Consider the following 18,466-nt stretch of genomic DNA (forward strand, 5'->3'; position numbering starts at 1 on the left):
TGATCATTAACGAACTCAGAACCATGAACTTGCCACCGACAGCCATTTGTCTTGACACAGGTACTCGTTACCGTCCTCTATTCACTCTATGCTCACATTTTCTCTCTCTTTACAACGATGTGGCCCTCTTCCAGACCGCCCTTATCTTGACCCCTCATTTGCTTCTTTAATCTAACAAAGAAACTAAAATGGACAAAACTCATTTGGATAAAAAGAAGGGATGCATTAGGCCTTGGCAGGGAGCCACCCTGTCCAAGGGCCAAGACTGCAGATTGTCCCTCCATTTCACCCGGTTTCCATCCGTCCTCCACCGCGTTCTGCATCAGCTGGGGCCAAAGTGGAAGTGCCAAGCTTGTGCTCGTGCCCGTGCTCGTGCGCTTCTACATGAAATCTGATGGGAAAGTAAAAACCAGGAGTGAAGCCCCTTGACAAATAAAACCAGAGTGTTTCTTTGTCTTCCTGCAGGTGCTGTTAGTCGTAACTAGTAAGAATAGAGAGGGGGGGGGGGGGGGGCAAACAAGACGATGTGCTCTCTCTCTCTTGAAGCCAACAGCCTAATAGCCAGATGGGTCTGCTGCTGAATGGGAACAGCAGGGGCAGGTCTGAATGAAGACACGCCAGGCATCGCTGCTGCCCTGGCAGCTCGTGCAGCGCAGCACCGCTAACAAGTGCAGAATAGATGAGAACGACTCTTTTATGTTGCTTTTTCCTCAAGCAGAGCGCCAGAATGTGGCACGTGTGTGTACGTGAACGGATGTGTGTGTCTTCACAGCTCGCAGGTAATGGAGGAGACAAAGACGGAGCATCTCTTCCACACAGACGCTGAATGCCTGTCTTTCTTCTCCTCTGAGCTATGGAAACAGAATAAATTAATAAAGCACGCGTCTTTATTTTTATTCCGACACATTTACTAAGCACCTGTGGCCCACGCCGCACCCCGGCCTCCCTCTGTCACCGGGGGGTCAACGCAGGAAAACCGTATAATGGTCACTGCTCTAGGTGCTTTGGATCTGTGATGGACGCGTCCTCCGGCCGCACGGATCTGTGTGTGTTTGAGTCCCTACCTCCTGTCTTTGTTTCCACACACCAGCAGATGTGGGGGGGCGTCTCGCAGGTTGATGCACGTGAAGTCTCCCGGCGAGTTCCCCACGGAGGCGGCGGGCTTGCTCGTCTCCAGGCTGTACACGTGGATCTGAAACGCGGGATCACACCACAATCTTTTGATGCATCAACGTCGGAAACATTTCCAAATGCCACTCAGGTTCGTCGTGTTTTGTTTTCCAACATCAAACATGGGAAAAAACACAGTGGACCTTCAAACGCATTTTAGTTGCCTCCTTGATCATTTGTCAGGGAACAAACTGCGGAAGAAAAACAAAACTGCTTGACTTGATGGGTAAATGCAAAAGTTTCTTCCTCCTATTTCAATTTAAGGCTACGTTGTTGTTTTTATTTGCATAAAAGCAAAACTATTGGATCGTGAATACAACCTCAGAAAGAGATAAAAAACACTTTTATTTAACAGGGAAAGGAAAAAAACATTATTTGGGCAATACCAAGTACTCCCTTATGTTTCCACAGGATTTAAAAGAGTAAAGCAATTTCATACCTATCGTCTGCTGTGAATGGCTGTGGGGGGGCAGAATCATCATCTGGGTTCATTACCTGCATATAATGATCGACTAGATTTTTCTATCATAGATTTTTTCCTACCCTGCTGGAGTGCACGTTCCAACATGAGAATGCCAACATTCATCGTGTTTTTAAGTCCAGGCAACGGCGTGTGGATTAGTGTTGTTTTTGTCAGCCTGTTTAGTCTAGTCTATGGGTCAAGCTATCATTTTAGTTTTTATTAGTTTTAGTCACGTTCATACTCCTTTTAGTCAAAGATTGTATTTAGCCAAACCCATTTTACAATTCAAACAAGGTTATCTTATTATTATATTATTGTTACCTTATAGACTCAAGAATACATTCATTCCAGATACAGAAGACTCTAATTTGAGTTTACAACATATACTTTTTTGACGACACATTCAGTTTTCTTTTCCACGTCTATGTAGGAAAGTGTATCCAAAGATGGTCTTTTCTTCTTCTCCCAGCCCCAGAGAAGATCCCCGCGTGGCCGGCCATCGGCCCCTTTCTCTATGTAACTTTGTTTTTAATTGACGTGAACCTAGAGCTCTGCGTTAACGGCATCAGCCTCTAACCTGCAGCTGCATCTTCTGGATCTGATTCCCCGCTGCAGCGACTGGGATTGAGGGCGTGACGTCACCCAGCAGCAGAACTAAACCAGAGGAAACTACTTAAAACATGGATATTAAGGATCTTTGTTAGAACATTTCGTCTCGTTTTGGTCAACGAAAATGAAGACACATTTTAGCAGAGTTTTTATTTTGTAATCTACATTTTAGTCTCGTTTTTATTCGTCTACGATATTGCATTATATATTTAATTATTGTTATCGTCACATGACCATTATTTTTGTTGCGTCTCGTTTTCCTCAGGGGATAAAATTTTGTTGACAACGCTATTTAGTCGTAATTTTCATCGACGAAATCAACTTTAGTGCGCATCAACAGTTACATTTAGAGCTGAAATTCCATTTACCTCAAAGCGACATCAACTTTCAATCTAATTTGAGAAAGCAAAACATTGAACAACTTTTACAGCAAATTTCTGTTTTCCTTTTTAAGTCTCCCTTGCTGATAAGGACTCTGGAGTAAAAAGAAAGGAGTGTAACTTGCTATAAAGGACTTTATGTCACATTGAGCTGTTTCAGTCTAAAATGGACCAATGAGCATTCAGACCACATCTGTCCTTCTTCATCTTTACTGGTGGAGACTGCTCTGCATGAAGCAAACACTTGTACACAAATATTTGGACACTGACTATTTCAGCCTCTTACCACCAATAAGTATAGTTATATAGTTTCATCCCCCGACTGGGGGAGGAGTTTCGGAGGGAGAGCCTTCTGGTTCAAACTGACCCAGACCCGGCTGTGCACCTGTCCAGGTGTGGACGCTTCCTTCTGCATTTCCTCATCAGCTCAAGTACGAAGCTTTGGAGTTCATTTCAAGCGCTGCGTTTAGGTTTGGAGGCTGATGCTGTGAAACCGCAACATGTGGTCAAAGGAGCAAACCAAACAGGAAGTCTTAAGGCTGCAAAATAAAACCTGTTAGTTTCAGTTTACACGGACACGATCAGATGTCTCTGCTCTAAATGCATCTAAAAACCAATCTGAGGGAAGCTTCAGTTACCCTCAGATATGCTCTGCTTCTGGCTGGAGAGCTGCAGTCTAACTTTCTTCACTCAAGTTACCATGATGTCATCTGGAGCTGGCCTAATTGATCAATTAGCAGCTGGTGTTTTCTCATCCAAACGAGACAGAACAAACAGGATGGCCGCCAGGCAAAATCGTCTTTGAATAATTAAAACGATAAAGAAATTAAACCGAGGGGGGAGTGGGGGGGGACGACACAGCCAAAAAGGTAGGAGAGAAAAGGAAAGACAGAAACGGAGAAAGCAAGAGATGGAGTGAAAGTAGAAAGGAAAAAAAAAACAGCGACATGATGTAAGTGTTGAGCAGATGCCAGAAGTTCTTGTGTGTCCCTTTTATTTGGGCCAAGTGGAGCTTTAATTGTGCACCACCCCGGGGCAAACCCTGCATCGCTCTGGACCAGGAAATGACAGCTTGATAGGATTTGGACGGCGCGGGAGAGGGGTGACCGCGGAAACGAGGTTCAGCCTGCTGTTCCCCATGAATCACCGCGGACTTGGAGGGATGCTTTTATCAAAGATGTGCCCAGGACGGCCACCAGCATGAAGACCTGCTGGCGAGGGAGGTGAAGAAGCTGCTCCGTGTTAACAGCGTGGGCCGTTAGCAGAGAAGCAGCTTGTTTTGAGGGTTTGTTTGTGAGGACGGCTGCAGACGAGCAGCGAGGACAACGCGCGTCGCTGGGTCATCCTTTCACCAAAGAAACTCTATTACTGGAGATATTTTACTAATTACTCTTCCCACTTTCAAAATAATGTTTTTTTTTTGGCCTGTTTCTCTGAATACATTTGCACAAAGTTCCGATGTCGGGTCTGTCTGGCGTATCGTACAGTGGTAGCAGGAAACATCTAGGATCCCAGCGGCGATCTGCTGCGCCGAGGCAAGGATCTCGCCAGCGAAGCTGCCTGCTGAGATGAAACCCCGAACCCTGCTGGCGCCGTGCATCACTGCCCGTCACAATCTTCCACAAACACACACATCTGAAGCGAATGTGCGTTCAAGTCGACATTTGCTTAGACACCATGTGAACAAACAGAGATTAGTCCACTGGACCGCATGAATAAATTAGAGCTTTGTCGTTTCAGGTTATTTGTTTATTTCCAGATTAAGCAGCCGCACACTTTTAAACTCACATCATGTACAAAGAAAAAAAAATCACTGCTCAACTCTTAGACGACACTCTAATTAGCATTTCTAGACCCAGTTTAGTTCTTACTCTCAGTCCGTTGTGCAGAGGCTCAAACAGTCCTGGGAAAAATTAGTGCTCTGACTTTTAAACCTATGTTTTGTTTTGTTTTGTTAAGCATGCAAAAGATAATGAAATCATAGTTACCATGACAACGACACAAATATGACCTCAGATGAACGTTATTTTTTGCTGACCCTGCCATAATCTACGAAAGTGAAACCAAAAAGAAAAATGAAGCGGGCAATGATAAGTAAGGTGCATGTTAACACAATGCCAACCAGGAAAGACGTAAGCGAAGGTCTAAAAGACGCTGAACATCAATCTGGAAATGGTTATAAGTCATTTCTAAGCTATTTGGAGGTCAACGTTTTGCACTGACAAACAGGCTTAATGTGATATCATAGTTGAAAATTGCAAAGTTGACAAAAAGTCACACACTAATATCTCGTTGGACCGCCTTTGGCTTTCATTACAGCACACAGGCACTGTGGCGTCGCTCCAATAAGCCTCTCTGATGTCACCACATCTATTTCTGGTTGTGTTCATTGTTTAGATACATCTTGTATTAATGACGGGAGAGTCTAACACTGAGATTCACTGTTTCACAGTTTGAGCTCCTGGCACCGCCCTCTTGGGATATGATTGTGCCAAAAGGGAAGAAAAAAAGTCCATTGATGGAAGAACCTGGTGGTTAAGTATCTTCAGGTGGTCAGCTGACCTCACAACGTCGCTGAACCTTAACCTGACCAGCTGCAGAAACCCCAGATCATAGCTCGCCCCCACAGGCTTGTATTGTAGGCACTAGGCATGATGGGAGCATCTCTTTATCCGCCATTGCTCTTACCCTGATGAGTCCATCACGTTGGTGAACCTGTCTCAGACCACATGACCTGCTTCCATTGCTCCAGAATCCGACCTTTAAGCTCCCAAAATACTTTTGTTCTGACTTATCCTCACTGATGAGTGGTTTCCTTCGGGCTTCACAGCCATTTAATCCCAATCTCCTGACTTCCCTTCACATTGTTGGTGTGGAAATGCTCTTACTTTTTATGATAAAATATAGCCGTGACCTCTATTGACTTTCTTCCGACCACATCTCCCTCTAAGATTATGGTCGCCCATCATCACCTCTATCCTTACAGTTCTTAATAATGGGTTGAACAGTCTTAACCCAATTTTAGCAGTTTCGATATGTTTTCTTTGCCTAATGCCAATATTTTAACTGTCCTTGAACAGATTATTATCTTGTCCACAAGAACAGCATGTATCTTCTGACATGGTTGGTTGAGAAATGAGAAACTACTCACTCCATCAGGATCGTCATCCATGCTGTAATTATCCAATGGAAGGCTATTACCTGTTTTCTTATTTAAATCCAGGAGGTGGTTTATGTACGAAAGTGGAAAACATTCAAGACAGTTGCTAATCTTCCCAGGAGCTGACGTTCCAGCAAAATTGACTCCAAGGTCACAAAGCAAAGCTTCAAAGGATGCAAAAGTAAAATCTCAGAGCCCAGGCAGCCCAAGTAGAGGAAGACTGAATGAGTATGGTTTGTTTGGAAGGTTTGGCAGGAAGTTTCATTTGTAGAGCTGAGGTTCACAAAACTGCGTCTGAACAAACCACAAAGACAGATGACAGATGTGAATACCAAAGTGGAGTTCTGACGTCTGGCAAAACCCATCGTACCCTCTGTGAAGCACGGTGGTGGAAGGGCGATGATTTGGGGTTGGAATTACAGAATCTTCCACAAACCTCTAAATATTGGAGTATTCTGGAGGCCAACAACTAAAGTTTGGTTGAAAGTTGGTAATGCAAAAGGAAAATATATCATAATGGTTAAAAATGAAGACAAGACCTTCAGTGAGTTGTGGATAAATGAATGTCCAAGAAGTTCTTGCTGCTGTAGGGAGATCTACAGGTAACTGAATCATGAGGATACTTGCATTTTTTCTTCTTCTTTTTTCTTGTTGTTGTATAAATTACAGTATGGTAACAAATGGCGCTTTTACACTAGTACCTACTCGGCTCGACTCAACTTGGCCTGGTTTCTTTTCCATAACAATTCAGCACCTGGAGCAGAAGTAGGAGGTTTGAGCGAAGCTGCTGTGACGTATTTGATTGTGTGATCTAAATGAAGAAGACTAAAGATGTAGAACCTGGAGGAGATGATATATGTGCTGCTGGGTCTGTGACTTGTGTTCGATATCAGGTTAAAAATGAGGGTGAGAGAAGCTTCAAGCGGCGACGCTTTTTTGTTTGTCTCGGCGCTGCTGAAAAGTCCGTTGGGAGCTGCCGGTAGATCTTGTCGTTCCTTATCGCCCGTCTAGATCCCTTTTTAATTCTCTCCTCAGTCACCAGGTTTATGAACATCTGCACCTCAGAGTTGGATCACCAAAAAGACTTTTGCGCTGCCATTGCCTGTCGCATAAAATGAACAAGAACCCGCCGTCAGAGTCGCTCTTTCGTTGATTCCCGCTTCCTGACTCAGACGTCTGACTCCAACCCCCCGACCAATCGGTGGCGAGTAGTGTGATGACGTCAGATACAGCCGACTCAGCCGCTTAGAACCTCGGTAGAATAGGTACATAAAAAGTATCTACTCGGGACGTTAGACCCCTAGTGGGAAAGAACCAAACCGAGGCGAGTCGGGCTGAGTAGGTAGGTAGTGGAAAAGTGACAAAAGGTTCTGTTGTTGTTTGTGCTTATATTTACTAACTATGTTTTTGCATAGGATTAAAAGAAGGGGGGGGTACTAACTGTTGCACATTGAGCAGACGCAGCAGCGTTTCCCCGTCCAGGGCCACGTATTATAGGACCAGCGTTGTTTTAGAGATGATCCAGTTCAACAGATCACAACCAGCTTGTCGTCAAGTTCTGCTACTGATCAATTACATTTGAGTAACATCTGAAACATGCAGGGCGGCAGCCGCCAAGGACCTGCACTGGGCAAAAACAGACTCAGAAACAGCGTCGCCGTCTGGACAGAGGACAGAATCTGGGCGAGTTTAGACCCACTTGCAGACATAATTACAACCACAGCTGTTTCTATCAACGTGTCATCAGAGGATCACTGAGGATATTCATCTAGAGTGAACCGTGCACGATAAAGTCAGCAGACAACTCGTCCACAGGGAACCTGCATGGACCCACCCGAGTCTTGCACACTTGGATGCAAAGGAACCCAATAGGAAAAAGTAGTGGTGCGATCTGTGGAGGTTTCCGTTTGTGTTCACGGGGAGGGACCACAGACGGTCATTCTTGGATGCCAAATTTCTAGTATTTTTACTTTATTTCCTGTATTTTATTATTATTATTATTATAATAATTATTATTATTAGGCACTCATTCGTACAGGAGGTATGTACATTTATGGCCTCATCAGGCCTTCCATGCATCTAACTATCTGAAATTTGGGAGGAAACTGCTGGTTTTCTGAAAACACTGGCGCTGTGTGGTAGATCCACTGCAGTGGGCGAACAGTTTGCCAGTTTGGATGCCAACTCGTGTTGAATGCAGAGCCACGAGCTGGGTGGCTGCCTGGGTGATGCTGGTCCGCTGACAAGAGGAAGACAAGTACTAACGAGGATCTGGAGCCTGGCCTCGGCCACACAAACATACTGCTGGACAAATCCAGCAGAGATGAGGCAGCGTGGAATAATCAGCCACGTGGTGAGCATCAACTCAGGATACGGTAGGAACAATAAGACTAAGAGATCTTGCTGTTCAAAGCAAATGATTGAGTCTGAATAAAGTTGACATGACTGAGATGGAAACAGTGCAAGTCGAGGCAAAAAAACAAAAACGTGTCGCTCTTGGGTGTGAAAAAAGGTGCGAGAAAACTTCCTTGGATACCAGCTCTGTGCAACATGACAGGTTTTAATGAAGCATATGTTTCTTCTCTGAAGACAGCAGAACCAGCTGCTGCCAAATCATGCTTCGTCTCCTCAGCGAAACAAAACTGCTGAAAGAAGCGTGACACAAGTGACAGACAAGATAATTAAATCCGTAAGATATGTTTATTAGCGGGAGAGATAAATTCATCATGCACCGGCATAATTTAGGGACTTTTGACTGAGACATCGGAGGGAAAATAAAGAAACTTTGAGACTTTCAGAAGCGAGCAGAGACTTGCTTGAGACTGGTGCTACAGCTTTGTGCAGTCGACTCACAGGCTGCAGGAAATGCAGCACCATGTGAAACTGACTGGAGATGAAGACGAGGGACTTCATCAGAACAACTGGGAGTCCTTCAAAAACGTTGGATATTTGGAGGGCTAATCAGACAGCAAACACAGCATATCCCCCAAAATATTGGATTTGGAGAGTAAGATGAGTTGTGTTGACAAAATCATGAGACTCATTTACATGCACGGCTGAAAATTGTGTTAAAGCTGAAATATTATGTAAAACAACTAACCATAAACCCTGTCACTTTAGTGATGACTTTGTCTGGACAATAAATAAAGGAATAAATAAATAAGACCCACGGACAAGAAACTAGAATTATTCAACCTTCCCATGTCCATCTTGACCAGCAACTTTTACTTCTAAAGATGACGTTGCAGGATCTGACACTTCCAACTATGATTAAAGGTTAAAAAAAAGTGTAAAACTTCTTTTATTTTGCTCTGTTTTTTTCCTGCTCAATTTTAAGGTCTTATCATAACTTATCCTCTGTGCAGCCAGCATTGAAACTATGGCCCAATCTCAATACTCCCCCTACTTTTCTTCACTCGCCCTTCTTTTCTTCCCTAACCCCTTAAAAAGAAGGGGGAGATTTTAGGGCACTTGAGATCTAGGGCACTTGGCCCAGGTGCCTGTCCCATTTCTCCTACTCCCCCTAGTTTTCATCCCTACCCTGATCAGGAAGCAGAGAGCCAAAAGCTGTTTTAATTTCAGCTGTAGCGCTGTTAATATGGCTGTGGCCGGGTGGAGAGGTTGACGGGACACGCACCTGGGTCCCATCCACCTGAGTGGCTGCCACGCCTCCACCCGGCCTGCCTTTATAACGCAGAGCTGGAGAGCAGAAAAAGGTCGGATGAACTGCTGTCATGCTGGGTGCTTATGCACTGTGTGTGGGTGGTCTGGGTGTTTAATTGTTAAATAAAAAGGGTCTGCACAAGCTTCGTGTCTCTCCATCCTTCGGGCGGGCCCCCGTGGCACGCACCCTGCCACATCGGCACTTTATTAAGTTTTAATATTTTTTCAGGCATAAAGGTAACCTTAAGATCCGCAACCGGGGCTCAGTTTATCCAAATAATGCCTGTTAAGAAATTTGACCCGATGTTTTCGGAGATGAGAAGAGCCGCCCCCGGGGAGCAGCCTCAGCTCACAGCCCGAGAAGAGACGTATCCGCCGGGTCAAGCTGCTGCGTCGTCCCGGGAGAGAAACTCTCTCCAGGGACGCAGCTCTGTTGAGAATTACGCTGGCTGAAATAAATCATTTAGGAAGATGTTGGTTTAATAGATGAAATCTAACAGTTGTAGCTACGCCTGTTAAGAAATTTGCTCCGAAATTTAGAGATTTCTGTCTGCCGGCTCCAGAGTTTAGGTCCGCGTTAAATAGACGCAGCCTATGGCGTAGCTTACGTAACCTACGGCGTCGCTTACGTAAGGTTACGTAACCATATTCCGGTGCGATCTTAGCGAACAACGGACAAAAAAGGGATTATGTACATTCACTGAGTGAATATTATGAAAGTAAAATATTGGTTTGCGCCGAGAAATGTAATCAAAATGCATTTTTATGCAGAAACTAACTCAAAATATTGATTTTATTCCCAAAAAAATAAGAAATGTCCGCCATGTTTTTTTTTTTGATTCAGTCCGCAAATGACGACGAAAAGCATTCTGGGAAATTTTCATACCACTACCTTCACGGGAACGCGCAAAAGTTAGGGTTAGTGAAGAAAACGAGGGCGAGGGGGAGTATTGGGACGCAGCCTATGTGTTGAAGAAATTCACAAGATCTGAAAATGATGTCACTGTTCTGTACAAGATGTTAGATTCAACTATCAACTACAAGTTTTTTTGTTATTTGGAGGCTACAAAAGTCTTTCCCTCCATGTTAAGATCATGCAAAAGGGATCAAAAGGACACATTTTTACTGTAGGCAGATTTACACTGTGGAGGTGCTCAACATTTTGGCCATTTTGAGCTTCTTTGGTTTTACTTTAGATATCCAATTAAATCAATGTTTACTACCCTTTTTATGCTGTAGGACCTTATAATTATGATCCTCGATTTACATACTGTAGGCTTTAAAATGCACAATAAAAAACAAAAATAAATTCAGAAAATGAACTATTTTCACTAAAGAACATGTGACCATACATAACAAAGGTCGTTGAAGATGGACATGTGAGTTTAGATCGCAAACATAGACCTAAAATGTTCAATGAAGCAACTTTTACTTTGGAGGTGAGAACTAAGGAAGCCAACCTGTTACTGACTTTCAGGTCTAAAATTCCACTTTCCCATTTGTTCCTGAATGCAGCATTGGTACTAAATAAATACAGTTTGTAATCATCAGTAAACATGTCTATATCAGTAACAGGTCAGCATCAGTTAAAACACAGAGGAAGGAAGGAGGTGCATCACTCCCCAACTGGTCATTACTTCAGGGTTCCCATCTGTTGTGGAATTTTTTAATGTAACAAATCAGAGCATCATGACAAAGCCGTGGCTAAAAATTGTGCTTTTACATGAACAACAATTCCCCAGCACTTTCATGTAAGAGTCTTATTATACTTTAACTGTTTATCGTAAAGTCATTTCAAACCTCGGAAGGTCTGAAATTCAGATTTAGCACACATACGATATGTTCATAATTTCAACCTGAATTTAGAAAAACAACAAATATTTGCTTTTAGTTTATTGAACAACTAATAAATAATAACAGCTATAAACTGTCTATAAAAAGGAAGTAAATGGCAACAAGCTTCCGACAGTCCAAGATAACTTCGTCTTTGTATATCTCGTTCTACAAAAACCAACGGTCCAAAACCAAAAGACAACCTGCAAAAAACTTTAGAAAAAAGGAGAAAAAAGTTTTCAGATGAGATAATAAAAGCCTAAGAGAGATAAACATGACCAATTAAATTCTTAATTTATATGAAGGATTTGGAGAAAATTAAATCATGAAGTCATGAATTAAATTTTCATGACTTCAAACCTTGACTACCTGCATGCAGGTGAACTTTAAAAGATACCTTTAGCATATAAACAACACGCTGCAGTGATAGGAAAGCTGGGGCTTCTGTTGTACAGTAATCGAGTCAAAATCATCATTCGGGTTTCACAAGTGACTTCTGCCGACATGCATGATGGGAAAACGACAGCCAAAACTAGCAGACTAGCCTCAATGGCAAAAAAGAAGGAAGGATGGGATAGCGATGAGGAAGAGCCAATGTGTGAGCACCTTTACTACTTAAGCTAAGTTGTTGCTGGGTTAGCCGGGGCTGAGCTGGTATGTTGTAGCAAAGTCATTGAAATCTTCAGTCTGGATTTCAGAATTTCAGATTCTCCTCATAGTAGTAGAGGTTTAATTGCTTCGGCCTCTCTTGGTCAAATCTCCTGCTCTCTCACTAAGATCACTGTTTTCTTGAGTCATAATGTCCTCTATATCTCTGGGAGCTGGTTTCAACATTGCTGATGCGTGAAAGTCATATAGTGAGTGAAACCAGAGATGAGAGACAACAAGAGCCAGAAGACACTTCATGAAAGAAATCTAATATTCATCCGAATGAAAGTGATAATTCCACATGAAAAAAAAAACTCTTTGCTGCTTCTTTAACAAAAACAAAGCAGGAGAGCACATTTTTGCCTACATCTCAGTCGGCGTGAAAGCTCTCTCATGGTCAGACATCAATGCTCCTCCTGCTTTGGTCCACTGCTTTCTTGCTTCCGCTGAAAGACCAGAACCATATTGCAGCTCTGCTGTTCAAACAACGATGATGTCACTGCATCAGTTTTGCCAAAAGACATCCCTCCCAAACACACACAGGGGGACGGGGTTTATTGTTCCTCCACAGTACATTGCTGAAGCTGAAATCTTCAGGAATCAAAAACAGTATTTAAATATGTGTATGTTTTGAAGTTTTTTACCTTTAAATATTTTCCTCTTAAGAAAAGAACTGGATGAAGTACACTTGAGAACACGATGAACCCGCAGTAGTAACCTCCTGCTCCCGGCAGAGCAGCCCGTCTCAGGGCTCTTTAAACTAAGTAAAGGCTTAAAAGTCAATTAGCTCCACGGGGTCCTTGGAAACACGGTATTATTAGAACCAAACACAAGTGGGTTAAGAGACAACACTTGATCAAAGTACACTTAAAGGGTGCAGTAATTAAGAGCAGCGTCCAGGGAGGGATTGGGGCAATTTAAGATGGCTATTTCTACCAGAAGCAAATCCCTGCAGAACATGACCGACATTTCTAAGGGGACGTAAAGTAATCGTGATCGCACCACCAAGAGACCCAGTTCAATCTACACAGATGAACATGAACATGTGTATGCAAGCAGAGTATAGAGTCTTGATAGATAACAACATGGATGTTGTGTTCTGCATTACAGAAAACTAAAGGGAAGGAGAGTATTTTACTAAACTGATGATGGTCTTATACCAAAACCTTCAGAGTTTCTGCAGAAATACTATCTATCCGCCACATTCACACAGTGCGGAGCGTGCAGGTCGTGCCACGTAGTTCGCCAACATTCATATTTACTCGCCATAGAGCTGCATCCCTTCCATCAGCATACAAATAACTGTAATTCCACAACAATGAAGGAGTACTGACTGTAAAAGGTACAACTCCAAACAAGAGTTGTTTTTTTTAGCATGGGGAGTATTTTTTCTTTTGGAGGCTACAAAAGTCTCTCCCTCCATGTTAAGATCCTGCAAAAGGGATCAAAGTGGCAAAAAAGGGCATATTTTTACGCTGTGGAGGTGCTTGACATTTTGGCGGTTTTGAGCTACGTTGGTTTTACTTTATAGATCCAATAAAATGTTTGTTTACTATCCTTTTTTTATCAGCACAATCTATGCTATAGGACCATATCATTATTATCCACAATTAACATACTGTATATAGTGTATGCTGTAAAACATATCTAAAAAACTAAAACAAATTCAGAAAATTAACTTTTTCATTAAAAAAAACATGTGACCATACATAAGAAAAGGTCGTTGAAGATGGAAATGTGAGTTTAGATCGCAAACATAGACCTAAAATGTTCAATGAAGTGAATTCAAGTTTAAAAAAACAAACAAAAAAACTTTTATTCTCTCTCAAAAGGAGTTATACTAAGTCATTTATGTCATTATCTAAACATAAAAATGCACAACTATTGGGTATTACTGTATGCATATGTATGTCTGCACCGTGCAGAAGCAGTTGTGTGACTTGACCACGCCAGCGTGCTGTTGGGACTAAAGTGGGCTCGTCCATGTTTGGATGTTACCAAAGCTGTTGCAATGTTGAATTCTTACATTTGCTCAAAACAAAGGAGGTGTGAGGTGTTTTATTTCTCTGCTAAACTACATGATTTATTCAGGTCTCATGAACGCCACGGTCACATGCTTTATTTCAGGACTAACTAAGGTAACTACACCATACCATAAGATAGGGGCTGCTTGATTGGTCAGATTCTACGGGACGCTTGAGTGTTCGTGAGAAGGAGAGCTTCTGGCCACTTGATATGACATCACAGTCCAGTCCAGCCAATAGGAAACACACATAATGGACTCTGAACTCGTTAAGGCAGAAGTTTCTGCTAACACCAGCGTAGCAATGATCAGCTTCTGGTTCATACAAACTTTCTTTGCCCATAATCTGAAATGTGTTCTGGTGTGAGGTGTGATGGCCGTGGCGCTCTAGATAAGAGAAAAATGACTGATGTCCACTTCCATAAATAGCAGAAGTTGCTGAGGGAAACGGCACCCACCTTGTTGCCTCCGTCGTGCATGGCCCAGCCTGTGCGCTTCACACCGAAAGCGACGAGGGAGTCGGCGGCGTCCAGGCAGGTGACGGGATGACCGTAGACCGAGTGGAGCGTCTGTGGCTCCTCTTCTCGGGGATCCAACATGTAGACCACATCTCCGGCGGCTAAAGCCGCCAGCGGACTCTGGTCCTCCCTGCCCGGGACTAAAACCAGGCTCTGCACCTGTCGGGGCAATAACAGTACTGAGTGCATAAGGAGAAAACAGGAAATGTGCATAAACAGACATATCCAGTAGTTATGAGGCATTTCATACAGAAGAAGACAGGAGCTTACAGGGTTGGGTAGCTGAACCTGGCTGACCGTCCTCCAGTAGCCACGGTCATTGGCGCTGTCGAGCCGGACCTGTGATCCGGCGGCCGAGACCAGGACGGGACTGTCTGGGCTCAGAGCTAAAGCCTGGATCCTCCCTGGACTCTGGTAGTGGTGGAGGGGCTGCCCCCCGCTCTCTGTGCTCCACAAGTCCACACAACCTACGTCCAAACAGTCCCGTAGTCATTTCATATGCACAAAAGAACCCTGCACCTTTTAGTACATTAAATACTTGTTTTACCTCTTTTGTATCATACTTTACATCACGACTGTTCTTTCTTACTAAACACCAATGGCCACTAGTACCTACTCGGCCCGACACGACTCGCCTTGCCTTGGCGCCTTTCCACTAGGCTAGGGGTCTACCCGTGCCGAGTAGATACTTTTTCTGTAACTATTCTGCCGAGGTTCTAAGCGGCTGAGTCAGCTGTATCTGACGTCTGAGTCAAAAGTCTGTTTCATGATTTTCATAAACCTGGTGGCTGAGGAGAGAATTAAAAAGGGATCTAGACGGGCGATAAGGAAGGACAAGATCCACCAGTAGTTCTGTCACTTCATAGCTGCTCGAGGCTACCAACTGACTTTTCAGCAGCGCCGAGACAAACTAAAAAAAATTAAAAAGCGTTGCCGCTTGAAGTTTCTCTCACTCTCATTTTTAACTTGATATCTAACAAAAGTCACAGACCAAGCAGCACATACTGTATATCATCTCCTCCAGGTTCTAAATCTTTAGTGTTGTTGTCTTTATTTAGATCACACAATCAAATACGTCACAGCAACTTCTGCTCTGGTTGCTGAATTGTTATTGAAAAGAAACCAGGTCGAGTTGAGTCGAGCCGAGCTGAGATGAGCAGAGCCGAGTAGGTGCTAGTGGAAAAGTGCCACAAGTGTTCTGCAGCTTGCCACCGCACCACACTCCCGTCCACCTACCGTCCTCGTACGCAGCAGCAGCCACCGACACGTTGACCTGCACGTGGCTGACGAGTGGTCGGGGGTTTGTGTTCGCCGACAGGCCGTTAGCCTTCAGGTACGAGGCTGTGGAGTCCCAGTGCAGCGTGTCCCAGAGCCTAACGTCACCGGACGAGTACCTGAAATCCAGGAAAACAGTCAGCTTTCACATTTTTTTTTAAAGGCGAATAAAGAACTGCTGCATTATTTTTTTCCCATGTTGGGAAATGTCCGTCAACCCTGAATCTTTCCTCTCTTACTTGCTGTGACTCTGTTTTGCAGTCAGACACAGGAAATGTTTCGGACATAGAAAATGATCCTGTGTTTATATCTCAAAAACAGGATTGTGTAATATATTGACAATTTATCTAAATTGCAAAATGCCACCAATTTAAATGTTTCTTATGAGATTTTTCATACAATTTAATAAAACTTTCCTGCTGAAAAAGGAATAATACATTCATTTATATGGTCAGCCAGGCTTTCTACTGTTAGGGGTCGATTTCAGTTGCAAAATCTAAATAAATTAACACCATGAGCTGAAGTATTGGTTCAAATATCACAACTATGATAACACATATCGCATGTTTGGGTTTTTTATGGTATCAGGCATCCCTGGTTAAAAATGGGTTTAGCTCCGCCCATTTGCAAACCTCCAGGAATTCAACCAATCAGAAAACACTTGGGCCAAATCTGCTTATATTCATGAATTCTGTAGTAGTCTGAAATAATTAAACTTTTTGAGTTAAGCCAGATTTAAAGCTCCTCTACAGGTAACTGAGAGTTTAAATAAATGTGTGCAAACAATCATAATAAGCCCATTTGAAGGAAAATAGCTCTCTCCTGTTGAGTTCTTCCTTCCTGACAGAGTGGGGATATTTCTGAACCGAACCCCCTCCGCTCCAGAGCTCGTCACCCCAGTTTGATTAGCTCTCTCCGCAGGAGGCAACAACCCTGCCAGCCTCGCAGATCCCATCAGGTCTCAGCGAGTTTCCACGCTGCAGCCGTGTGACAGTCTGACACGGGGGGCACATGTGTGCAGCCGTACGTGTGTGTGGCTTCTACAGGGTTTGGCAGGAAGGAAACAATAGATGCAAAAGCGTTTTGCTTAATTGGTACATCACCACAATACCAGCTACCAACTGACACCGGATCTCATCCAACAAAGTCCTCAAAACTTTTGTCGGCAGGAAAGTTTGGGCTCAGATTTTCCATCAGACCTCAGCAGATCTGGACTTTCTGCCACCGTGGGAGCTGTTGGGTTAATGAGACTCTTTCTCCCGTCTCCTTTAAGTGCCAAATCTCATTCCACCGCTTAACTAATACGATTTTGTGGGCCCAATTGAATCACTCTTGATTACTCTTAACTGCCATTGATTCCTTCCCAGATAAACAAATTCAGGTCCCTTCACCGAGATGAATGACCCTTTAAATGCCTTTAGTGGAGAAAGTATTGACATCATGAATTTGTTAATAGTGTGTGTGTATAAAACTGCGTTCATATTGAGCAAGATACGTCTTTTTTATTTAGATTTTTTGACTGTTTTGGTAACGCGTGTCTGCTGATGTGACAAACACACGTATATAAATATTTTATATATATATATATATATATATATATATATATATATATACATACATATACATACAAACATACAGTCTCCTCCGAGGAGAAGCAGCCAGACTTGTGGGAATCTAATCACATTTGTCCCCGGAGACGCTGCGTGTCTCCTTGTGGGTCGTCTATTGAGCTCCGAAGCCCCAGACGATTCATCACCGTCCCAGTCGCACCACTCCGGCTCGGGTTGAGCTGCCTTACACGCTCATTTGTGCTCTCCTTCTCCAACAACCTCTGCGACTGCTGCTACTACTACTACTGTTTACGAGAAAGGCTGAAAACCCCAAATGCATCAGTGACAATTAATTCATTTTTATTATAAAAAGCTACTTTCAAGGTCTTCACTTTAATACTCACAGCTGTCATTTATTTCCACGGCGAACTATCAGATACCAGTGCTCTGGCTTCAAAACTAATAATCGTTCGTTTCTTAATCAGAAATCACAGATTTGTGCTCAAATGTATTGTCTCTATGAAATCAACTCAAAGATTCAAGTGCTGAGACACGTCTCGCACGGTATGAAACCTTATAGCGATATCTGACTACACAAAGAGTATCATCTAGTGTTTAACAGTTTGCGATCATCTACGATTTGCTTAACCTTTAATGCTGGATTTATCACGTTTGGTACATGAGAACTCTGCCCCGCCCACATGAAATGAAAATAAAAATTATTTTAAACAATTAAAAAAATATACAAACATTTAAAAACAAACGAAAAAAATTCAATGTATTCTTAATTATACAAGTTATTATTTAGAAAAGATTTGGATGCCTTTAATTTCGATATATACTAAAAATGTCAAATAGAAAGTTAATAAAATGTTTATCATTTCATACGTTAGGATTTAAAAGGAAAAAAAAAAGAAAAGTTGATTCATCCCAAGACTAATTTGCTTCCAATTTCTCATAAAGTGTGGACAGGAGAATTGGATCGTCTGTATCTAAAGGGGATCTATTATGAAAAACACGTTTTCTCTTGCTTTAACATATATAAAGTGGTCGCCTCTCAGGAATTTGAAAACTAATGTGAATAAAAAAAATAATTATTTTCTAATAAATACTAAGAAAAGATTGTGCACCAGCAGCAACAAGTATAGATTCCTATTATACTTGTTTCTACTGG

The 18,466-nt window shown here is 42.8% G+C and overlaps 1 protein-coding gene across 1 annotated transcript in view; it reads right to left on the reverse strand.

Annotated features, from left to right (window-relative positions):
- Positions 1–18,466, reverse strand: part of fbxw8 (F-box and WD repeat domain containing 8) — a 31,437-nt gene that overhangs the window by 8,314 nt on the left and 4,657 nt on the right. The window contains exons 6-9 of the mRNA XM_061730532.1: positions 15,704–15,861; positions 14,738–14,934; positions 14,408–14,626; positions 1,065–1,192 (exon numbers count right to left, since the gene is read on the reverse strand). Coding sequence (XP_061586516.1) covers positions 1,065–1,192; positions 14,408–14,626; positions 14,738–14,934; positions 15,704–15,861 — 702 coding nt within the window. The remainder of the gene's footprint in view (positions 1–1,064; positions 1,193–14,407; positions 14,627–14,737; positions 14,935–15,703; positions 15,862–18,466) is intronic.

The sequence above is a fragment of the Cololabis saira genome, chromosome 9, assembly GCF_033807715.1.
Source record: "Cololabis saira isolate AMF1-May2022 chromosome 9, fColSai1.1, whole genome shotgun sequence".
In the NCBI taxonomy this organism is placed as follows: domain Eukaryota; kingdom Metazoa; phylum Chordata; class Actinopteri; order Beloniformes; family Belonidae; genus Cololabis; species Cololabis saira.